General features: G+C 32.9%; 1 protein-coding gene across 2 annotated transcripts in view; it reads right to left on the reverse strand.

Annotated features, from left to right (window-relative positions):
- Nucleotides 1-2,821: 2,821 nt before the first annotated feature.
- SDHA (succinate dehydrogenase complex flavoprotein subunit A) overlaps nucleotides 2,822-21,657 on the reverse strand; it is a 42,317-nt gene continuing 23,481 nt past the window's right edge. For both annotated transcript variants that reach the window (XM_074279205.1, XM_074279206.1), the window contains exons 10-15: nucleotides 21,095-21,266; nucleotides 19,990-20,108; nucleotides 16,750-16,861; nucleotides 16,032-16,162; nucleotides 5,106-5,219; nucleotides 2,822-3,332 (exon numbers count right to left, since the gene is read on the reverse strand). In XM_074279205.1, the coding sequence (XP_074135306.1) occupies nucleotides 3,246-3,332; nucleotides 5,106-5,219; nucleotides 16,032-16,162; nucleotides 16,750-16,861; nucleotides 19,990-20,108; nucleotides 21,095-21,266 (735 nt within the window). In that variant the 3' untranslated portion in view covers nucleotides 2,822-3,245. The remainder of the gene's footprint in view (nucleotides 3,333-5,105; nucleotides 5,220-16,031; nucleotides 16,163-16,749; nucleotides 16,862-19,989; nucleotides 20,109-21,094; nucleotides 21,267-21,657) is intronic.

Here is a 21,657-nt window from a genome sequence, read left to right on the forward strand (position 1 = left end):
GGCTATTTGTCTTGGTCCTTAAGCAGGCTGGCGGACTGATCAAGTGACCAAGTATATACCGTGGCAGTCTTAAGAAACCTTTAACCCTTAGAGACCAGTTATTTCTAGTTAGATATGGATTGAAGTCATGCCTTTGATCTTTACTTGATGTACGACTGTGAAAAAGTTTGAGCTCTTAATGTTGTGAGAAGCTAAGACTGGAAGTTGCAGAGAAATCAACCTGCGAAATTTCCTCTCCTAGGAATATTTTATTCAATGAAATTCCTATCCCTAAAAATGCAGATGTTGAATCAAATTAGATGAATATAAATTGTAAACCTTTAAGTGCAATGTTAATGTAATCTCATCTCTTATTCCATCTTACTGCACAGCAATTTTAAATTATCTGAAATTATCTGACCTGGCTCTGCTAAACACTGCCCTCCTAACTTTGGAGTGTTGGAAGACTAACCATAGTGTCTTTGATCTGTTGGCTAGTTTTAATGAACTTTTTATTTATTGCCTTATGGCATAGCTTGCAAGGGAAAGGGTAGGGAAATAAAGGTGATGTAAAAACAAAGTTATAAAGATTAAAAAACAAATTAAAAATGTCAAATTTCAAAGATATCTCTAATAGTGGATATACAAAATAATTTTTTAGGAGCTTCTGAAAAATTATAAGTTGAAAATGAAGAAGGGAGAGTGCTGAAGGGCCAAACAATATGGAAAGGTCACACTAATTGAAATCCTCATTCTTACAAGGTCATAGAATTCTGTGCTGGAGGAAAGTCTGTAGTGCCCATCTATCTGATCTTCCCAAATTTCCCAGCATCACAGAAGGGAGTTAAATGGGAAATCTAAGATTCAAACTCCACCCGATGGAATCCAGCACTTTTATCATTAGGCCAATGCCCAGTTTCCTGGGGTCCTTTTTTTGCCAGATAACATACTGACTCATGGTTATTAGTGCCAAAAGAGGAGTGATATTGAAGTTATTATTGGAAACATGGGTTTCATAACAGAGAAATGCCTTTCTTTTAGTGGGTATCACACCTCACCATTATAGTTCAAAAGCTACTGCTTAGGAAATTGAAAAAAAACTCAACCTTTTAGTTGGCAAGATTACCAAGGGTTACAGTTAACTTAGGGAAAAAAGTGCATTGCAAAAAGGGCTAGAAGTTATTAAAGATAGCTCTCTATAATTCTTGATTTTTTAAGCTTTAGATTGTAAAAGTGAGACTATTTTGTTCCTCTTGTTTTTCTTAAGAGGACCAAGTGTGCATTTTTCAAATGGACTTCTTCCTAAGAATGTCTTTTACGTTTACAGATGACACTCAAAAGTGCTTATTGATTGTGTGGGTATGTCTTGTAAGAACAACAGTGTTCCCTATATTGTGAAGTAACTATGCTTTCTATTTGCCCTTTATAACTTTTCATACAGGATACCTGACAATTTTGCCAAAAATTTTCATGATCATTAGCTGATTATGGCATGGCAAGCTGGTCTATATTGGTGTTTCTCATCATAAGGAGCTGTTTTTGAGCCACTCTTCAAAAGTAAACTTTTGTTAACCTTCACTGTTACTCCCAGAGTGCTCAGATGACATCTATCCTTTGCAGATGTCTTAGCCAAGGGAATCGTTACAGTAACTAAAATTACTATGCTGACGGATTAGCTGTATCCCTGGACTTTTAATGTTGAGTTATTATATTATAAACCCTGTGTATTTGATAGAGAACACACTTCATTTTTTTTGCCACTTGAAAATACACAAAAAAGTGCATTTACAAAGCACTTTCCTCCCAACTTTGTTGTTAGATTAATATTAGGAAACAGGCTGATTATTTAGTGACTTGTCAAGGGATTTATAGTAAAGAAGTCAAGACTCAGAGATCCTCTCCAAATCCAGTGCTCTTTTCAGTACTAACATGAAGTAAAACAATCTGCTGTTACAATTTAAGACTCTTATATAGTTAGCAGATATTGTTTCAAGTTAATGGGACCCGGATCTTTGGGAAACACTTGCAAGCAGGCATCCCATTCCCTTCTCTATGATTGTCAACATACCCTTGCTATCCTGGAGCTTAGTGTTTCTTCTGCCTTTGTCATGTTACCTACTCTAGCCCACATACCCAAGTAAATCCCAAGCTTTGGTGACAGTAAGTAGAGAAACCCCAGCTCTTTAGATTTGTAATTACAGCAGTGCTACTACTGGGCTTATATCCCAAGGAAATACTAAAGGAGGGAAAGGGACCTGTATGTGCCAAAATGTTTGTGGCAGTCCTTTTTGTAGTGGCTAGAAACTGGAAAATGAATGGATGTCCATCAATTGGAGAATGGTTGGGTAAATTATGGTATATGAATAGATTTCAAGTAATTTATCTAGCCAGAAGGTATGGCTGGAAAAATTTATACCTTCTGACTAGATAAATTACTATTTATCTATTATCTATTACTATTATCTATTCATATACCATAATTAGATTTCAAGTAATTTATCTAGCCAGAAGGTATGGCTGGAAAAATTTATTAGCAAAGGATATGTTTTTTTCTCTTCCTTAAAAGTGGAAAGTTACCTCCTTTGAACTGGAGGAAGAAAAATGAAAAGTCAGAAAAGTTGGTGTATTCTCAACATACTCTATTAGTTTTTTCAGAAGGATGGAGTTGGATCCTATGAGGAATGACTAAAGTAGTTGTTTGTGAAAGAAGGCAATCACAGAAATAATTCTTTGAGCCCAAGTATCAAGGGCTGGCAGTTTCAAGTATCAAAGCTTATTGGCTTGGGACACTTGCCTTTATCTTTAACAAAACAATTTACTTAATATAAAAAAGTAATGAAAGTTGCAGGAAAAGTCATTTTTATTTTAAATTTAACATTGCTGAATTTTCTGAATTTAATATTCCCAATATATATTACCATATTGTCACTATATATTGAACAGAAAAATATGCTAATAGGAGACATACAAGATTATTTTAAGCAGTCTCTGAAAGATTAATGAATGCAAGAGCACTTAATATATTTTATTTAAGAAACATGCCTGGTTTTATTGCTTCAAAAAATAAAGCATAGGAAGGTTTTTTTTTCCCTAGTTTCAGTTTACAAGTGAGTCACTGGCTATTAGATGACAATTCGAGTCAATCACATGAATATTTTTTTTAATCCCATACAAATAACAGAATTTTTAAAAAGATTATGCTACATAAATATTCCAGACACACTGAAGCATTATTATACATAAATTACATCAACTAATCCAGAAAGTTAATAAGAACGAATAGCAGGTGGAACTGTGGCACAGTCAGCTTCATTTAAAGTTTTGTCAATTACAGGTCTATATTCCAAAGAAACCTAAAAAAAGAAAAAGTGAGACATTAGCTTATGCTCCAAAACAAAATGATTTCATTAATTTTTTAAATTTTCTAAAAAGATCTTTGTTACTAATCCTCAAGTAATTTTTACTTTCATTATAAGCATTAACAGAATTTTCAATTACATGGAACACAAAAGGTGTATCTGCTGATTGACCAATACTGAACAGCAATTTCATTCAGCTCTCACAGATTATTTATATAATGATTTTCCCCACAAAAATACTCTTCAATATTCAATTTTTTCTGTATTCAACTGAACTGTATGTTATAAGAATCTAAAGTAATGATAATGGTTAACATTCTTTTACCACTATTTTTCCTGAATTGTGAAAAAACTGCATCATGAGTGGCCCATCAATTTTTGGAGAGTCTCTTCCCCAACTCATGAGGGCCATTTTTTAAGGCAAAGGCATCTTAAATTTTATTTAACATCACAGAATGTGGGGCTAGCAAAATTATTACTGTTACCAGCAAATGTTCTGTGTTCTATTTTATATGACTATGTACCCAGAGTTGTATAAAAATTTCTCAGGCAAAAAAGGGTCACAAGTGGAAAAAACTTCAGAAGCCTTGTATTAAGGTTTAGAGGATCTTTGATATACATGAAGAACATCTAATGTATTGAATTAATTTTAAATTCTGGCAACTTATACCCAAACATACTGAAATGTAAATGCGCTTTTAATCATCTTTAAATTGTTGGCAGTGGATGAAAATTTCAGCTTATATGCTTAATGGATGAGATATAATGATGATAGGCAATCAATAAACTTCTCTTAAGCACCGATTATGTGCCAGATATTTACTGTTAGCAGGCACTAGAGATGCTTACGACAATTTTCATTATACGTGTGCATATGTATATGTATAATCACAATATTCATAAGAAAATATACCTAAAAGTTTTCCTTAATATATTAAATATTCAGAATAATGATATTACAAGGGATCTAAGGTCATCTAGTTCCTCATTCTACCTGTGAAGAAATGGCATTCTCAAAAGATAAAGTGAGCTGCTTAAGCAACAAAGTGGCAGGCCCAGGGCTTGAATCCATAAATTTTAAATAACATGCTTTCTGTTCTGTTATCCCACACTACTCAATAATTCCACAAGTACATTTTTCAACAGTATTTTGTTATCTCTAGCTCACTGGGATCTGAAGAGTAATGATTCATAAGCTTTGGGATGGAATCCCACCTAGACAAATGAGTGAATTACTTAAACTTTGTAGGCCTAAGTTTCCTCACCAGATAACATGGGTCCTATGGACCAGGAAGGAAATATTTGACAAACTTTAAAGTGTTAGGTAAATATGAATAGCAATTCTCTTTTGAAAGAAATTTATTCTCCAATTTTAATAAGTTACATTATAATCATGTGGAGTTAGCATAGCTATTTCCCTTCACATAGCATAATTATCTAACAATAGTAGTAAGTGTTTATAACCAAATGTGATTTACTTATAAAATTTTAAACCTGACAGAAAGTTAAAAGTATTAAGATACAGAAAACTAATTAGAGGGGCTACTAGATTGATAGAAACTGTAACTAAGTCACTTGATTCTAAAGAAACAAGGCTAGTTTTATTTCTCCCTTAAATAGAACTGATAAGTAGGCAACAAATACATGTGTTTTTGGGTGTATAAACACTTATTAGGATACCTACAATTGATGTTAGAGAATGGAAATCTAAAAGTATTCAAAAGGCCTAAAGAGAAAGGGACATTAGCAGATTAAATTATCACATACCTTTCCAGTCTTGATATCCACATAAGAAAGTGTATGCTTTCTCCAATGTTCTTCAAATGGTTTCTTTTGTTGCCCCTCAAGTGGCTTAGAATAATCATACTCATCGATCCTTACCTAAAGATAAAAAATTTCCAGAAAAGTCATTCACTATAAGCCAATTTTCTATTTTTCTTTTTTTGAAAAAAATTAACATGATAAAACTAAAAGTAACATACAAAACCAACTAATATATTTATCTGAATATAGAGATCATGTAATCTGACTTGTATAAGACTTCAAGAGGATCTATCTATAATCATGTTCTCCTATTGGTGGATGATAGTAAAGATGAAATTGTGGGATCCTTGGGGGAAAAGAGAACAATGAAAACTTTAAGGATAACAGGAATGATAAAAATGAATAAAAACTTATTTGAATTGAAAGGTAAAAATATATCACGGTAATTTTAAAAATGTAATTTATTATGAAATGCCCCATGTTAGCAGAGTACATGGCATATATACTTAATAATTGCTTGTTGATCAATCATTTAAGGTATCATGTAAATATAAGCATGCCCTAGACAATCTTTCTGGCTTTTACTTGGAAAATATTGAAGTACTTTCAGTGATCCCAAATTTAAATACCAATATTCTCTCAATATTCCTCTATTGCTGTGAATCACAGGATACCATTATTTTCAGTGAATCAAATTGCAGAAGATCCAAAGGGCAAAGACAGATGGTAGGTATAAAGAGGTTCTAGTTGTGTTAATTTGTTATGTTAGTTGTGGTAACTTGTGTAACAGAAGTGGCAGAAAACATATCATTAAGGAAATCTGTAACTGAAAAAAGTCACTATATATGGCTAATAATAAATGAGAATGAAACAACATTTCACCCAAGGGCTGCCACATTATTCATATAATATTCAAACATTTTATCCTTTTTTGTCATAGATCCCACAAGTACTTTGAAGCCTATAAAGCTCTTGTTTTTAAATACACTAAAGTGTATAGGATTACAAAGGAAAACTAAATTGAAACATAGTTTAAATATTTAAAAACAGTTAATATCTGTATTAAAAGAACCAGGGAGCAGGATCCAGAGAGTGATGTGTATAACTTAGGGGGCAATCTGTACTTGCTGAATATTCAAAAAGTTCTACTGCAAAAATATAACACATACCATTTCCCAATAGACACTTAACTAATCAGCTTACTTTCAAATAATCAAAAAAGTTTTACTTTAGTCTCATTACCAAAAAAAAAGCCAATTATAAAAGAGAATAGTCTGTGATCCAGGAACACTGGCAGCTTTGCTGTTTCTTACACAATGCACTCCATTCTCCGGACTCTGAATATTTTTCCCTGGCTGTCCCCCATGCCTAGAGCTCTCTTCCCTCCTCAGCTCTTCTTTGAGAAGCCATTCCCACTCCTACTTTTAAAAATAGAACTAGAATTCAAAACTCTAAAATTAGTGTTCTCCTACCATAGTATTCCTTTTGGTATGGTATGACATTTGATAGCTATTCAGTGATGCCTTAGGGCATCAGCAAACAATATAAAATGTACCTGGGAGCTATATCATGTTCAAGTCTGTGGTGCTATTAAGAGTTCAGATATGGCAAATATGGGCAGGAGCTCTGTGGAAAAGTCAAGCTTCAGAGAGGCTTTAAGAAACTGAGTAGGGAAAAGGTCCTCCTTTTGAAATAAGTTCGATTTCAATACAGTACAAATGTTTATGACATTTACCATGTTTCTCCCTATTCTCTTGTCAAAGAGAATATTTATAAAACAATTAGAAAAGAGGTCAGATCTTGATTCTGTCTTCACTCCCTCCAATACTCAGCACAGTACTTTGCAATTAATAAATGGCTACTTACTGAATAAAAAAACACGACAGATTGTAACCTAATGTATTCAAACAGAGACTGACTACTTGCCCTACATGCTATAGAAATGATGGTGTGAGATGATAAAGTAGGTGATGTCTAAGGACTTTCAATTCTTAAATTTTATGGTTGTATGACAGCCATTCTGAATGACATAATAAACTCTTATAAATGCTTCCTCCAAGACATAGTATTATAAGTCTCTCTTCCTATAATATTTGTAGTTTACACAATTTAGGGATGGGCAAGGTACATTCTGGAGACAGGAATGAATTTCAACAGTTTCATTTAATCCTGCACTGCAAATCTTGAAATATTAATGAGGGAACCTGAGAACACAGTTTAAATTGTTCAACCATTTTATGTCCTAATTTTCTATTACTTGTACTAAATCAAAGGTCAACCTTACTTTTAAATGAAATACTCTTGGCAATCTTGTTTCTATCTGCTTGGGGCATTCTTCCTTTATAAATAAAGAGTGCAAAGAGATATTTTAGACTAGCCATCTTTTAACATTTAACCCCTTTTTAATGCTCATTAATTCCTAGAAAATGGTGACTGAATTAATGAATTTTTATTATAGAATAAATCATTGTAATTTCTACTTAACAGATATTAAACATAAGAGCAATTAAAAAAAAAAATACCACAGTACATATATCACTTCAGAGAAAAGATAGAACATAAAAGTGAAGTTAATCAACTTTAAGGAATATATATTTTTTAAGTCAAGTATAAAATGACCAATTCATTTTTAAAAACAATTTGGAATTATGAAAAAAATCTATAACCCAGAGGTCCCACAATTAGGCATAGATCTCAATAAGGTCAAAGAAAGAAAGATTCCACATAAACAAATATATATATAGTATCACTATAAAATGGGAGTAATAACAGCTTCTACTTTAGAGTGTTAAGGAAAAAATGAGATATTCATAAAGCTCTTGGAAACCTTAAAAGCTCTATATAAATGCGATTGTTATTAGCCAATCCACATTATCACGTTTTATCTATGCCGTCATCCCTACTGTTATAGAGGTTGAGGATGGTCGATAAAAACTGAAAGTATAATAACAGCACCCAGAAGGCTTTTTCCCTTTGGTGTTAACATTAAAGGTTTGGGAATCTTTTTTTATAGCAACAGAAATTAGAAGTAGGGAAGATTATAATAATAGTCTATTATATGTTTATAGCTCAATCAAAATGGACAACAAAAATAGCTAATAATAGAAACTACTGACTTGTTTTGATGGTTAAAATGTTTCCATAATGATCCATCTTTCTCTCTCAGCATATTTTAAGCACCTATATATTGCCAGGCTCTGCTAGATACTAGGACTACAAATGTAATGGATGAAACCTCTATTACTGGCATAGCTAGGGACAACTAAATATATAAATACATATAGGACCTCATAATTTTACTCTTCTGAGGCAAGGCTTTAATATAACCCAATCAGTTAATTTCTGTTTTCTCAGCTTACAATTTCCTATTGCCTGCCCACTCTCTATAAGGCATTGTGGCATTCCTCTAGGAGACCTTTTTTATATAAGGGGCCAGACCATACTGCCTTCATTTTCTTCCAGGTCTTTTCCTCACTTTTTAGAGTTCAGTTTTCTTATGGTCCTACCACTATTAGCTCCCTTTTATGTTTTGACCTCCCTTAATAAAATATTAATTTCTTGAGGGCAGATAGTATCTTTCTGCTTGTATTTATCTCTAGCATTTAGCACAGTGCCCGACATATAATAATAAATCTTTGTTTCCTTCCTTTCTTTTCTGACATTTGTTCTTGTTTGATGTGCTGAGGAACAGGTATGAAGAGGAGAAACAATGTCTTAAATCAACTAATCTATTTAAGGAAACTGACATTTTGAGAAATGTTACTCAGTATAGTCTCATGACTGTACATATATAGTTGACAATGAATTCTAAAATCTGTGCTCCAGAAAGAGGACCTTGGGGAGTGAATATAGATCATAATATAGTATTTTCACCAATTGTGTTGTTGCTTACTTGCTTTCTCATTTTTTTCTTTTTGATCTGATTTTTCTTGTGCATAATAATTGTAGAAATATGTATATAAGAACTACATATGTTTAACATATATTGGATTAATTGCTATCTAGGGGAGGGAGAAAAAATGGGGAATATAAGGTTTTGCAAGGATGAATGTTGAAAAATATTTTTGCATGATTTGAAAATAAAAAGCTTTTGTTTTAAAAATATATATATGAAATAAAACACACAGAATTATAAAGGCAAATAATTATATTGAAAAAAAAAAAGTAAAATCTATGTTACCAGACAAACTCTGACTTATCAGGCTAAAAGGGTTTTAAGAATAAGCCTAATAAAAGTACTCAACATCAGAACTCTGATTATAGCAAAGCATGAGAGATAAAAATAAAAAATGTCTCACAGTTCTTTAATCTCCCCCTTCTGTCTCTATAATGACAATACAGGAATGGTAGGAAAAAAGTGAAGAGATTACCGAGAATCAGTTTTCATGGGTAATTATCAGTACCTTAAATGCAAGATATGTTCAGTGATTATCAGGTTGATACATTAAATGAACTGAACTGAATAATTTTTTTTCTTAAAAAAAAAAAAATCATTTAAAATATTGCTACATACATAGAACATAAGAGGATTCAAAATATGAAACAACAAATTTCCATTTCAAGAAAGCTAATATATACAGATTAAACTAAGATGCCTGTCTTTGCTTCCCTGTAGATTTTGTTTTCTGCTGTGCACTTTTTACTTTATTCTTTTTTTTTTCTCCCCTCACCTCCCCCCTCCCGCCATCTACTCCAAGCAGGCTACAATTAAGTTTGGATATATATGTGGTTGTATGTGCATATATATAACACACACACATATTCATCCATACACATACATATCTGTAATATATATATCAACATAAAGTCTTCTTGTTACACTTATCACACTCATTTGTCTTCTGTTTTTCTGACACACCCTTTATATGACCAAGTCTTTTCATGTTTTTCTAAAAACATTTCTCTAAATCCACCAACTTATTTCCTACACCACAGGAATATTCCAAACTTACATTGAATCATTTCAATACCAATGTTTTTATTATAGGGGAAACCAGAAAAGTAAAAAGTTGTAGCTAAATGGAAAGGCAGCTCATACATTCCTCTCTGAAATGAATAAAAGAATTGATGGAATTGCTTTATTAATTTTGCACTCATGGAAAGAAAAAAATAGCATTTCATGGGATATTTGTTCATCTTGCCTTGCTATGTTCATGACAGCAAGAAAGGACCAACTTAAAGGTCCTAAAGCTTCTGAACATCTGGTATTAAAAAATGAAGAAGCAGAGACATTTCTAAAAAGAATCCAACAAATTCTCCAATCAAATCAGCTTATTCCTTAATATAGGTAATTTCAACATGAATGGGCATAGGGAAGGACAATAAAAGACATCTTGGAAAGTATAGTGCAACATTAAAAAAGAAAAAAAAGAAAAGAGGCCAAAGGCTGGCAGATAATTCAGATGCCTCAGCCCACGTGGGCTCTTGTATAGAAGTTTTTTGGGAGGAGAGATAGCACATGGGAACAATATAAGAATCACTGAGCATTCATTACAAGTTCCTAGAGACTCATCCTATATCCAGATAGCCTATGATTAGATGTCATCAACATGACTAAATGTGGAAACATGATTGCACATGTGTAATGTATCAACTGTACATGTACAACTTGTATCACATGGCTTGTCATATCTTGGAGAAGGAGGTGGGAAGAAAAAATCTGAAATTTAAGATTCTTTTAAAAATGAATTATGAAAACTATATGTAATTGGAAAAAAAATACAATTTACTTAAAAAAAAAACAATTACAGAAATGTTTTTAAAAAATAAAATGTCTCCTTTCTGAAGTCTTCCCTGACTGAAAGATAACTGAACAGAAGTCAAATTAGGAGACATGGATTAAAATCCTGTTTTATATATTAACTTTGAGACCATGGGCAAATTACTTAAAACACCCAGAATTTTCAGTTTCCTCATCTGAAAAGTATTTGTGTTAATTATCTTACAGGGTGCTTTGAAGAAAACTATAATATAAAGAGGAGTAAAAATACTATCTTCAAGTCCTTGAGAAACTTGACACATTAAATTAGCTATCACAGAAGGGAGAAAGAGATCCCCCTAAACCACCCTCCCCAGCAAACTATCTCATCATCTTGCCAAGTAGAGAAACATGAAAGTCAAGGTATAGAATATAAACTCATCTGCCACACATTACAGAAAATGATAGTACTTTATAAGCAATATCATTTCTAAAACCAGCAAAGCTTTGCAAGAAAACACCTAAACCAGACCCTCAAAAGCAGGTTCTCAAATGGGAGGTTCATGGATGTTCCATTTTCAGACTTTTTTTTAATATACTGATCATTGTTGGTTTCTTTTTTCTGCAAAAGAACTTTTTTTGGTGTGTAGCACTGGTATTTTGAGAAGAGGGGAGACATAACTTGGGATAAATGATGAGAAACAAAAAAATATCAAGAAAAACTTTTTTTTTTAATAAAAGATCCATCAAACTCCTTAATAATTATGATTAAAGTCTCAACACAGTTACAAGAAGTCATTGCCCAGATTTAATGTATAACCAACACAAAATTAAAATAGAAAGACAAAAGAAAAAAATCCCAAGACATTAAGATTGAAAATTTGAAGCTTCCACATCAAAGAAAATAATACTTTAAATGTCTAGATGGCGTTCAAATTATCAAGAAACTATAGTCAAAAGCAATGGTGAAGTCTACTAAATGAGGATTGTTGATCTGAAAAATTGAAAATAAAAAAAAAAAGCAAGGTCATGAGAAAATTAGAAAGGTAAATTCATTTGACCAATTAAAAGAGACAGTATAGTGATATTGCTAACATAGGAAGAAAGAAAAAAAGTAAACTTTAATGTCTTCAAAAGATATTGAAAGAGTTAAATCAGAAAAAGAGGGCCCTAAAAGAGTTGTTTGGTTCTGAGAGTTTTAAGAAGGGAAAGATGGGATAAAAGGAACCTGTACACAAAGGAGGAAGGGAATAGAATTTGCTTTCCTTATAACTTGGGAGTATACAAATATGGAGAAAGGGAGTACATAAGATGAATCTTACTTTTATCTGAACCAAATCCAGGAGGCTTGAAAACATATAGAGAGTTTAATGTAAAAATACATCAAACTTAAAACTTAATAAATAGGTGGGGATTAGAGAGGAAGGGAGGAAGTGGTTGAAAACAAAACAAAATTCCTGCTCCCAAAGCAAGGATTAAAAGATTTAAAAAAAAAATTGAAAATTAAGGAAATGACCAAGAACTGAGTAACAGCTTAACAAGTTGTAGTATATGAGTGTAGTGAAATGTTAAAAAATGGTAAAAGATAATAACAAAGAATCCTGGGAAGTACAAATTGATGTACCGTGAAGTGCACAGAACCAGAAGAACAAGTTATACAAGGACAATAAACTTATAAATGGGGAAAAATATTTTGAAAGACAACTCTAATCAAAGCAGTAACATGTTGAGAGGAGATAAAGATAAAGCATGTTACTCAATTCTTGACAGAGGTGATGAACTTAAGGTGTGGGAAAAAATTTTAGGGGAGGGGAAAGATCAGTACAAATTGACATTTTAAAACAGTGGTCCTCAAACTTTTTAAATAGGGGGCCAGTTCACTGTCCCTCAGACTGTTGGAGGGCCGGACTATAGTAAAAACAAAAGTTCACACTCTGTCTCCATCCCTCAACCCATTTGCCATAACCCAGTGGGCCACATAAACATCCTCGGCGGGCCGTATCTGACCCACGGGTGTAGTTTGAGAAGCCCTGCTTTAAAAGGTCACTGAAATATATTTTTTTAATGTATAGAAAACAGAAGGAAGCATGAACAAGGAGGATAGTTTGGAAAGTTAACATATTGAATGTAACATATACTTTTGTTCACTTTTTAAGTGTTTAAGCTTAGATAAGTAAAATTATATATTTTTGGGTCTTTCAATTTAATATTTTCCCTATTACATTCAAAAAAATTTTTTTACATTTGTTTTTTAGGATTTTTGAGTTCTAGGTTCTGTTATCCCCACACTCACAATTAAGAAACACATGTGAAGTTATGTAAAACATTTCTAAAAAAGTCAAATTGTGAAAATATAGATCTCCCACCCTAATGAAAAGAAAACCCTCAAGAAAAAATAACTTTAAAAAGACAGAGAAATAAGAGAATGCTTTGATCTGGATTCAGACACAATCAGTTCCTTCTCTGGGTGTGGATAGGATTTTTTTTTTTTACCCTAAGTCCTTCAGAGTAATTGTGGATGACTGTCTTACTGAGAATAACATGCCATCCCAGAGCATAATTATTACTTTAAATACAGTATATTTTATTTTGTTCATGGAGGACTTTCCAGGTTTTTTTTCCCCCCCAAGAGTATCCTGCTCATCATTTCCCAGAAATAAATAATATTCCATCAGAGAAACTTGCTTCTAAAATTTTGTTACAATTACTATTCCTATTTGTATTTCCCATTTATTCTTTCTCCTTTCATCCTCTCTCCTTAAAAGTGTTTTGCTACTGAGCACTCCATCCCCCAATATGCCCTCTTTTATCACCCTTTCCTCCTTCCCATGTCCCATTCCCCTCCTATTTTCCCTTAAAGTAAGACAAATTTCTCTGTTGAATATGTATATGATTTCCTATTTGAACCAATTCAGATGAGAGTAAGGTTCATCTATCCTCTCCTCCCATTCTTCCCTCTACTGTAAAACCTTTTTCTTGTCTCTTGTTTTATAGCAGATAATTTTTACCATTCTACTTTTCTCTGTCCCTTTTTCTCAGCACATTTCTCTCTCACCCTTTAATTTATCAGTAAAAAAAAACAAAAAAAAAAAACAAAAAAAACAAAGATATTCTCTTCATAATCAACTCATACTCACGCCCTGTCAATATATACTAATTCTAACTGCCATAATAATGAGAACATTCTAACGAATTACAAGTATCATCTTCCTGCATAGGAATGTAAACAGATCACTTTCCTGATTCCCTCCTTATGCTTCTCCAGAGTCCTGCATTTGAAAATCAAATTTTGCATTTAGCTCTGGTCTTTCCATCATGAATGCTTGAAAATCCTTATTACATCGAATGACCACCCTTTCCTCTGAAGGATTATACTCAGTTTTGCTGGATAGATGATTCTTGGTTGCATTCCTAATTCAACTGCTTTCCCAAAGATCATATACTAAGCCTTCTGGACCTTATAAAAGCTGCTAGATATTGTGCTATCCTGACTGTAGCTCCACTATACTTGATTGTTTCTTTCTGAATGCTTGCAATAATTTCTCTTTAACCTGTAAGGTCTGAAAATTTCCCAAGTAAGCAACATATTAAAAAAAAAAAAAAAAAGGAAAGAAAAAAAGAAAAAAAAACAAAACAAAGACAAAACAACAACACACACACATTATGATTTATAATTACTAAACCAAAAACTCATATTAGACAAGACTGTTTAAGTGGACAGGAATTCATATGTACACTACAGTTATAAATGAAAAGAATATATAGTCACAATACAGTTGGCTAGGACATACTTATATTTACCCATATGAAATCACTAAATTTTTAAAGAATTGGATAAGACACTTCAGAGGTGAACTACCTCAATTTAATCAGAACAGGATTTCCCATTATAACATATTCATTACAAAACTCAAGAAAGTACAAAAGTAGTCTGTGGCTGATGGCATATTTTAACTGGTGGAAAGTTACTGAAGCACTAAGAGTTGTTGCCACCACCTGGATACAGACAATCTTGCAAGTTTAATTGGATCAGGCACTCTGTAAACCTGGAATTTTTGTTTCAGGGTCCCATATAGCCCTAAATTCCTTAGATTAGATATTATGCAACCCAATAGCTTCATTTTTTATAGATAAGTAAACTGATGCTTGAAGAATTCAGCATCTTCAGCAATGTCAGTCACAAAAATATCAGAAGAGCCAGGATTCAAAACCTCATGTTTTATCTTTAATTCCAATGCCCATCTGTGGCTCATAACAATGATATTTAGTGCTCTAATTTATACTCAATAAAGATGAGAGAGACCACATGATTATTTGGATTTTGATCATTAATTATTACCTTTAGTAAACTTTATTGGCCAGGATAAAGGGAAATAAGCTGGCTGTACTTTTAATTTCTATTAGCGTAGGAAGAAAAGGTTAGAAAGGAAAGAGACGAAGTAGGAAGGAAAGGCACAAGAAAATATGTATTAATTTCCTATTATGTTCCATGGGCTATGCTAAGCACTTTACAAATATTATCTCATTTAATCCTCAAAACAAGCTTGGGAATAGATGCTATTCTTTATCGGTTTTTATTTGGTTTTTTTGTTTTGTTTTGTTTTTTAATAATAGCTTTTTATTTACAAGATATATGCATGGGTAATTTTACAGCATTGACAATTGCCAAGCCTTTTGTTCCAATTTTTCCCCTCCTTCCCCCTCTCCCCCAGATGGCAGGTTGACCAATACATGTTATATATGTTAAAGTATAAATTAAATACAATATTATATACATGTCCAAACAGTTATTTTGCTGTACAAAAAGAATTGGACTTTGAAACAGTGTATAATTAGGAACAGATGCTATTCTTATCCCTATTTTACAGTTAAGGAAACCGAAACAGATAATTTAAATGACTTGTCCATATTCACAGAGTTATAAAATATCTGAGGCTGGATATGAATACAGCTCCTCCCAATTCCAGGTCCAAGAGCTTTAAAAGAAGCTCCATTTAGCTTCTTCTAAAGGACACAGAGTAAAGTAGGGAAGAGTGAGTTAACCCTAGATTTTATTGGAAAAACAATAAACCCTGCTACTTCAAAGTAGGAAAAATGGCAGTAGGTGTTAATGACATGGAATTGAAAGGAAAAATGTTTGAGCTTCTCTTTACAATGTTGAAAAAAGGATAGAATAAGGAAAAACTATATACATGTAATATGCAGATCACTTAAAATAAGAGAAATTATACCTTGTAGTCTTCTCTTGCATGAGCTCCACGTGATTCTTTACGGGCCTCAGCACCATAAATAGTTTGCAGAGCACACAACATTAGGTTCTGCAATTCCAAGGTCTCCACTAAATCTGTATTCCATACCATCCCTAAAAGTCACAATTGGATTTCAGAAAAACATTCTATTTTCTTCAATCAATAAAGGCTTATTAAGTGCCTATTATATGCCTATTACATTTATTATTACATGCCTATTACATTTATTATCATTATTTATTATTTATTTATTATTAAGTGCCTATTACATAAAAAGAGACAAGACAGTCATTGACCTCAATGAATTTGCCATATAACACAGGAGACACACAGTATCTTCAGAAAATGTTGATCTATTTCAGATTTAAATAAATACCATAAATACCACTTAAAACACCATGGTTCTTTCACCATTTGGACTAGTAAACTTGATAGTCTAAAAGTACTAGAAGAACAATACGATTCAATAGTTTGTGGGCAGCCAGAAAGCAGTTTCATACACAGCACTTACTTTACAATGAGGTGGAGAAGTGCCCTTTATAATTAACATACTCAGGAGTCAATCCCATTTTTATCACATACTAAATATAAATGCATTTAGAATATTTTAAGATTATATAAACAATAATATCCATTAAGTCTGTAGTCTTTGAGATCTAAGTAGTATGATCTCGTGAAATAAGAATTTAAAACCTTGTACCTCTGTCAAATGTCTTCAGATCCTTTAAGTCATTGTAGAGCTGGCTTAATTTCTGGCAGCCTTCCTGTAACACACTTCCCAAACGGAACACGGCAGCATGACTCTGCATGGACTAGACCAAAAGAAAACGACCATTAAACACCCTAAAAACATCTTAACATCCATAGTGGGAATGAAGGAAGTGCCCTGCAACTATGAAATCAGCACACAGGTTCCCCTCAATTAGAAGATTTCTGGTTATAATTACCTTGTTGTTATAGACACCTCTTGATATAGATACCTCTATCTCAACTAAATACAAAAATATTAAGCAGTCAGGGTGCCCAGGTGTATGTCTTCTCAATAAAAAGAAAAAATATGCTTTGGGCAAGAAAAGTTTCTAAATGTTCATCAAGTCATATAAATATGGTCTCCACATCATTTACAGTGACTCGTGCCTTTCAAGAACCGGGGTGCTCTTGGACAAATGTAACAGCTGAAATATTGACAAATAACTGGGTAATTAGTGTTGCTGGCCCTTCTCCTGCCATTTACCTAACATGGTTATAAAATAACTTAGTTTCACATGTGTTTAGTAGAAAACCAAACAAGGCAGACAAGTGAAGCAGTGAAGAGAGTACTGTTTGGAATCAGGAAGACACATCTTCATGAATTTGAATCTAACCTCCAATACTTACTAGCTGATCAAGTCACTTAACCCTATTTGCTTCAATTTCCTAATTTAGAAAATAAGCTAGAGAATGAAATGGCAAACCACTCCAGTATCTTTGTCAAGAAAATTTCAAATGATCACAAAAGATTGGACATGATTTAAAGCACTGATCAACAACAGCAACAATAAAATGATTAAGTTTGCTTGCTATATATGCTACATGTTCTTATTATCTCTTCCTTAAAGAGTCAACCTAATGCAGAGCAACCCAAATATTCTCCAAGTATAGTCTATACTGCACAATATCTCTCCTAGCCCATTACATCATTCCCTTTGTATGCTGACTCTACTTGTCAATAAAATTAAAATTTTACTCCATAATCTATTATGCCAAGGATATTATTAATCCTCTTATCAAATCTCTTTATTTTATAAATGAAAGAAATTAAGGAGGAAAAGGGCTAAACATGCAAGGCCAATACAGCTAGCAAGTCAGAACTAGAGTCTTACTGTTTTGATTCCAAGTCTAGCATTCTTTTTTGCTTTAACTACAAGCTGGTTTGGTCCTGAGGACACCATATCCCTTATAACTTTCTCCACTAGTGTTCATTTGTTCCTCTAATTCATTGTGCCAGGAAGAAGGGTTGACAGGACTACAAGATTTAATTTATTCTTAACACTGAGATAAATGAACCACATTTAAATATTTTCTGTTTCTTTGTTCACCTTTCCTAAATTCTTTTTTCTTTTCTTTTCTTTTTTTTCCTGAGGCTGGGGTTAAGTGACTTGCCCAGGGTCACACAGGTAGGAAGTGTTAAGTGTCTGAAACCAGATTTGAACTTGGGTCCTCCTGAATTCAAGGCTGGTGCTCTATTCTCTGTGCCACCTAGCTGCCCCCCCCTAAATTATTTTCAATGCTCAGGCATTCCTGATTGAACTTTCCTCTTCCATGTCGTCTACTCCCCTCTCCCTCACCTTATTACTACAAACAAGAATCTATCTATGAGATATGTTCATACCATTCTTTCCCCCAGTTTGTCACTATCATCCACTGATCTCCAGCTCATTCTTCCACCTTTTTTAGTATTTCGTGGTTCTTCTCTATACCTTGTATTTTGCTGCCACCATCACCACCACCACCATCAATCAATATTCATGTTAATGATTCCTTTAATACTGAAACTATACACACTCACCTTTCAGAACCAAGACTTTAAAATTAAATTCTCCAATCCCAATCTTATAGCTTTTCACTTCTCTCAGTTTTCCACTCATATTAAATGTGTTACTTGCTACCTTTGGAAAGCTGTCACTATTGTTTTAAGACATCTTCCTAACTAATATTTCACTTACTGCCTTATCTTATCTTGACCTAACAGTCTGACACTTCAAAGCTAAACTACACAGTACTTTAAATTCCCTCATCTTCTCTCTTCCCTGAAGTAGTTTTATTGTCTTTGGTCTGCTGAACTTCACTCTTCAGTAACACCCATCATTGAGTTGGCTGCTCCTACTTTTGGGCAACTAGATGCAATCACAGGAACTGAAGAAAATGAGCTAATCTAAATAGCCATCAATTTAGGGGGCATACAAAATGTTTGTGGCAGCTCTTTTTGTTGTAGCTAGAAACTGGAAGATGAATGGATGTCCATCAGTTGGAGAATGGTTGGGTAAATTGTGGTATATGAAGGTTATGGAATATTATTGCTCGGTAAGAAATGACCAGCAGGAGGAATATAGAGAGGCCTGGAGAGACTTAAATCAACTGATGCTGAGTGAAATGAGCAGAACCAGAAGATCACTGTACACTTCAACAACAATACTGTATGAGGATGTATTCTGATGGAAGTGGAAATCTTCAACATAAAGAAGATCCAACTCACTTCCAGTTGATCAATGATGGACAGAGGTAGCTACACCCAGAGAAGAAACACTGGGAGGGGAATGAAAATTGTTAGCACTAATATCTGTCTGCCCAGGTTGCATGTACCTTCGGATTCTAATGTTTATTGTGCAACAAGAAAATGATATTCGCACACATGTATTGTACCTAGACTATATTGTAACACATGTAAAATGTATGGTATTGCCTGTCGTCGGGGGGAGGGAATAGAGGGAGGGGGGGTAATTTGGAAAAATGAATACAAGGGATAATATTATAAATATATATATATATATATATATATATATATATATATATATATATATATATATATATATATATATATATATAATAAAAAAAAAAATAAAAAAAAAAATTTAGGGGGCATAATATCAGCTGAGCTCTCACTATTGCTCAAGATTACTTCTATTATTGATTCTATTTTCTAGTCCTCAAAAGTGATTGTTTTAAATCTTTTCTTCTCTCTTCACTTATGGATGACAGTCCATTTAACCCCTCTGTTCCATTTTCTATATTTATGCATAATAATGAATATATATATAAATATAACCAATAGATTATAGGCAAATGATGTACATGAAAGATACTTCTCCACTTCTTTTGTACTGCAAGTAATACGTACTCAACAAATACTTTTATTGGAGAATAACTGAGCAGCTAATTACCACAATAAGAAGGTCCTTACCTTTTGCATGTTGAGCCTCAGTTCTGATGTTCTTATATTTCCAGAAGCAAATCTTAATTTGTCAAGATTTGCAACAGATTCTTCCCCAGCATTTGATTTAATTTGAGGGACTTTATCACCTATTAAAAAATTTTTTTTCATTTTAATCTTTGAAATATAGGCATTTATAAATTCTGGAGAAAGCATCAAAGTATTTAGCATCCAGAAAAAAAAAAATCAGCTTGCATCTTAAAGAATACCTCTTTATATTCTTACTATTCAAAGAAAACATAAAAATAGAGGGATCTCAAAAGAACATATGATTTACCTTCCCACCTTAAGAAAGATAAATTAATCCAAAAGAATCTTTTCTGTATTCAAAGACATGAACTTACAATAGTTTAAAAAGAGAGAAAATACTAATCGACTTTAAATCTAAAATATTCTGCTTTTCTAATTTAGCCAATATAAAACTAAAGTTTATCATTTTTAATGATTTAAAAAACAACAACCCACCCCAGTCTATATAACATAACATATCACATAGAGACCTAGACACACAAAAAAAGAAAGACAAATGATATGGGTACAGAGGCACAAATGCAAAGATGCTAAGAAATGTTCATATACCCAAACAGAAGGTAAGAAAAGAAACAGATGAGAACACTCAGTAGCTTTTGTAGTACAGCTAATGCTCATATTATACCTGAAATGCTAAGCATGAAGTATAATTTCTTAATCATTTCTTGATGTTAATGACTTTTTTTTTTAACAGAAATAACCTCTTCTGTATTGAGACTTTCATTATTTTAAAAATAAAGGTTTACTTTGATAAAACTACAAGGTTATTCAATTAGGTGAAATTCTAAAACTTATGGAAGTTCTGAAATTTACTTTTAAAACCTTCAGGTGAGGATAGATTGCAATATTAAAAGAAAAACAGTTTTCATGATTTCTTCATTCCTAAAATGAAGGAGGTTGAACTACATAATGTCCAACATATTTTCTATTTCTAATATACTAAAATTCTATAATCACTTACATTATGAAACAACTTAACCAGTCTGGGCCTTTATCTCCTTATTTGTAACAAATGAGACTGCTAGACTGGTGCCAAAACACATACCAGGCCTGCATGTTTCTGCAATACTGAGGGCACAAGCACGACCAAAGACAACCAAATCCAGAAGAGAATTTGCTCCTAGTCGATTAGCACCATGTACTGATGCAGATGCTGCTTCACCACAAGCATAAAGACCAGGTACAATTTGATCTGCACCATTCACATGTTTAAGAACCTGTTCAAACAACAGAACAATTGGTTTAGATTAATTAATAGATGTGTGTGGGTGTGTACACACCCACCCACCCACCCACACATGGACAGTATCAAAATATCAAACATTTTGTATACCTCCATTGTATTTCCTTTCCCCTGGGCCTACTTACCAAAGCAAATTACCACTGAGACATAATGTACTGACAATGACCCCAAATTAAAAAATTAATATGCTTGGTCAACTTTATCATGCTCTTGTGATACAAAAAAATACTCAAAACTAAACATCTCAGAATAAACATTTAAAAAGAAGTCATTTCTAAAGAAGCAATTATAGTTTTCAATAAGCAATTTAAAGTACTGATCTCTGGGACACAAAATTTGGTTGAATAAATATCCATACTCATCTA

The sequence above is a fragment of the Sminthopsis crassicaudata genome, chromosome 1 (genome assembly GCF_048593235.1).
Source record: "Sminthopsis crassicaudata isolate SCR6 chromosome 1, ASM4859323v1, whole genome shotgun sequence".
Taxonomy (NCBI): Eukaryota; Metazoa; Chordata; class Mammalia; order Dasyuromorphia; family Dasyuridae; genus Sminthopsis; species Sminthopsis crassicaudata.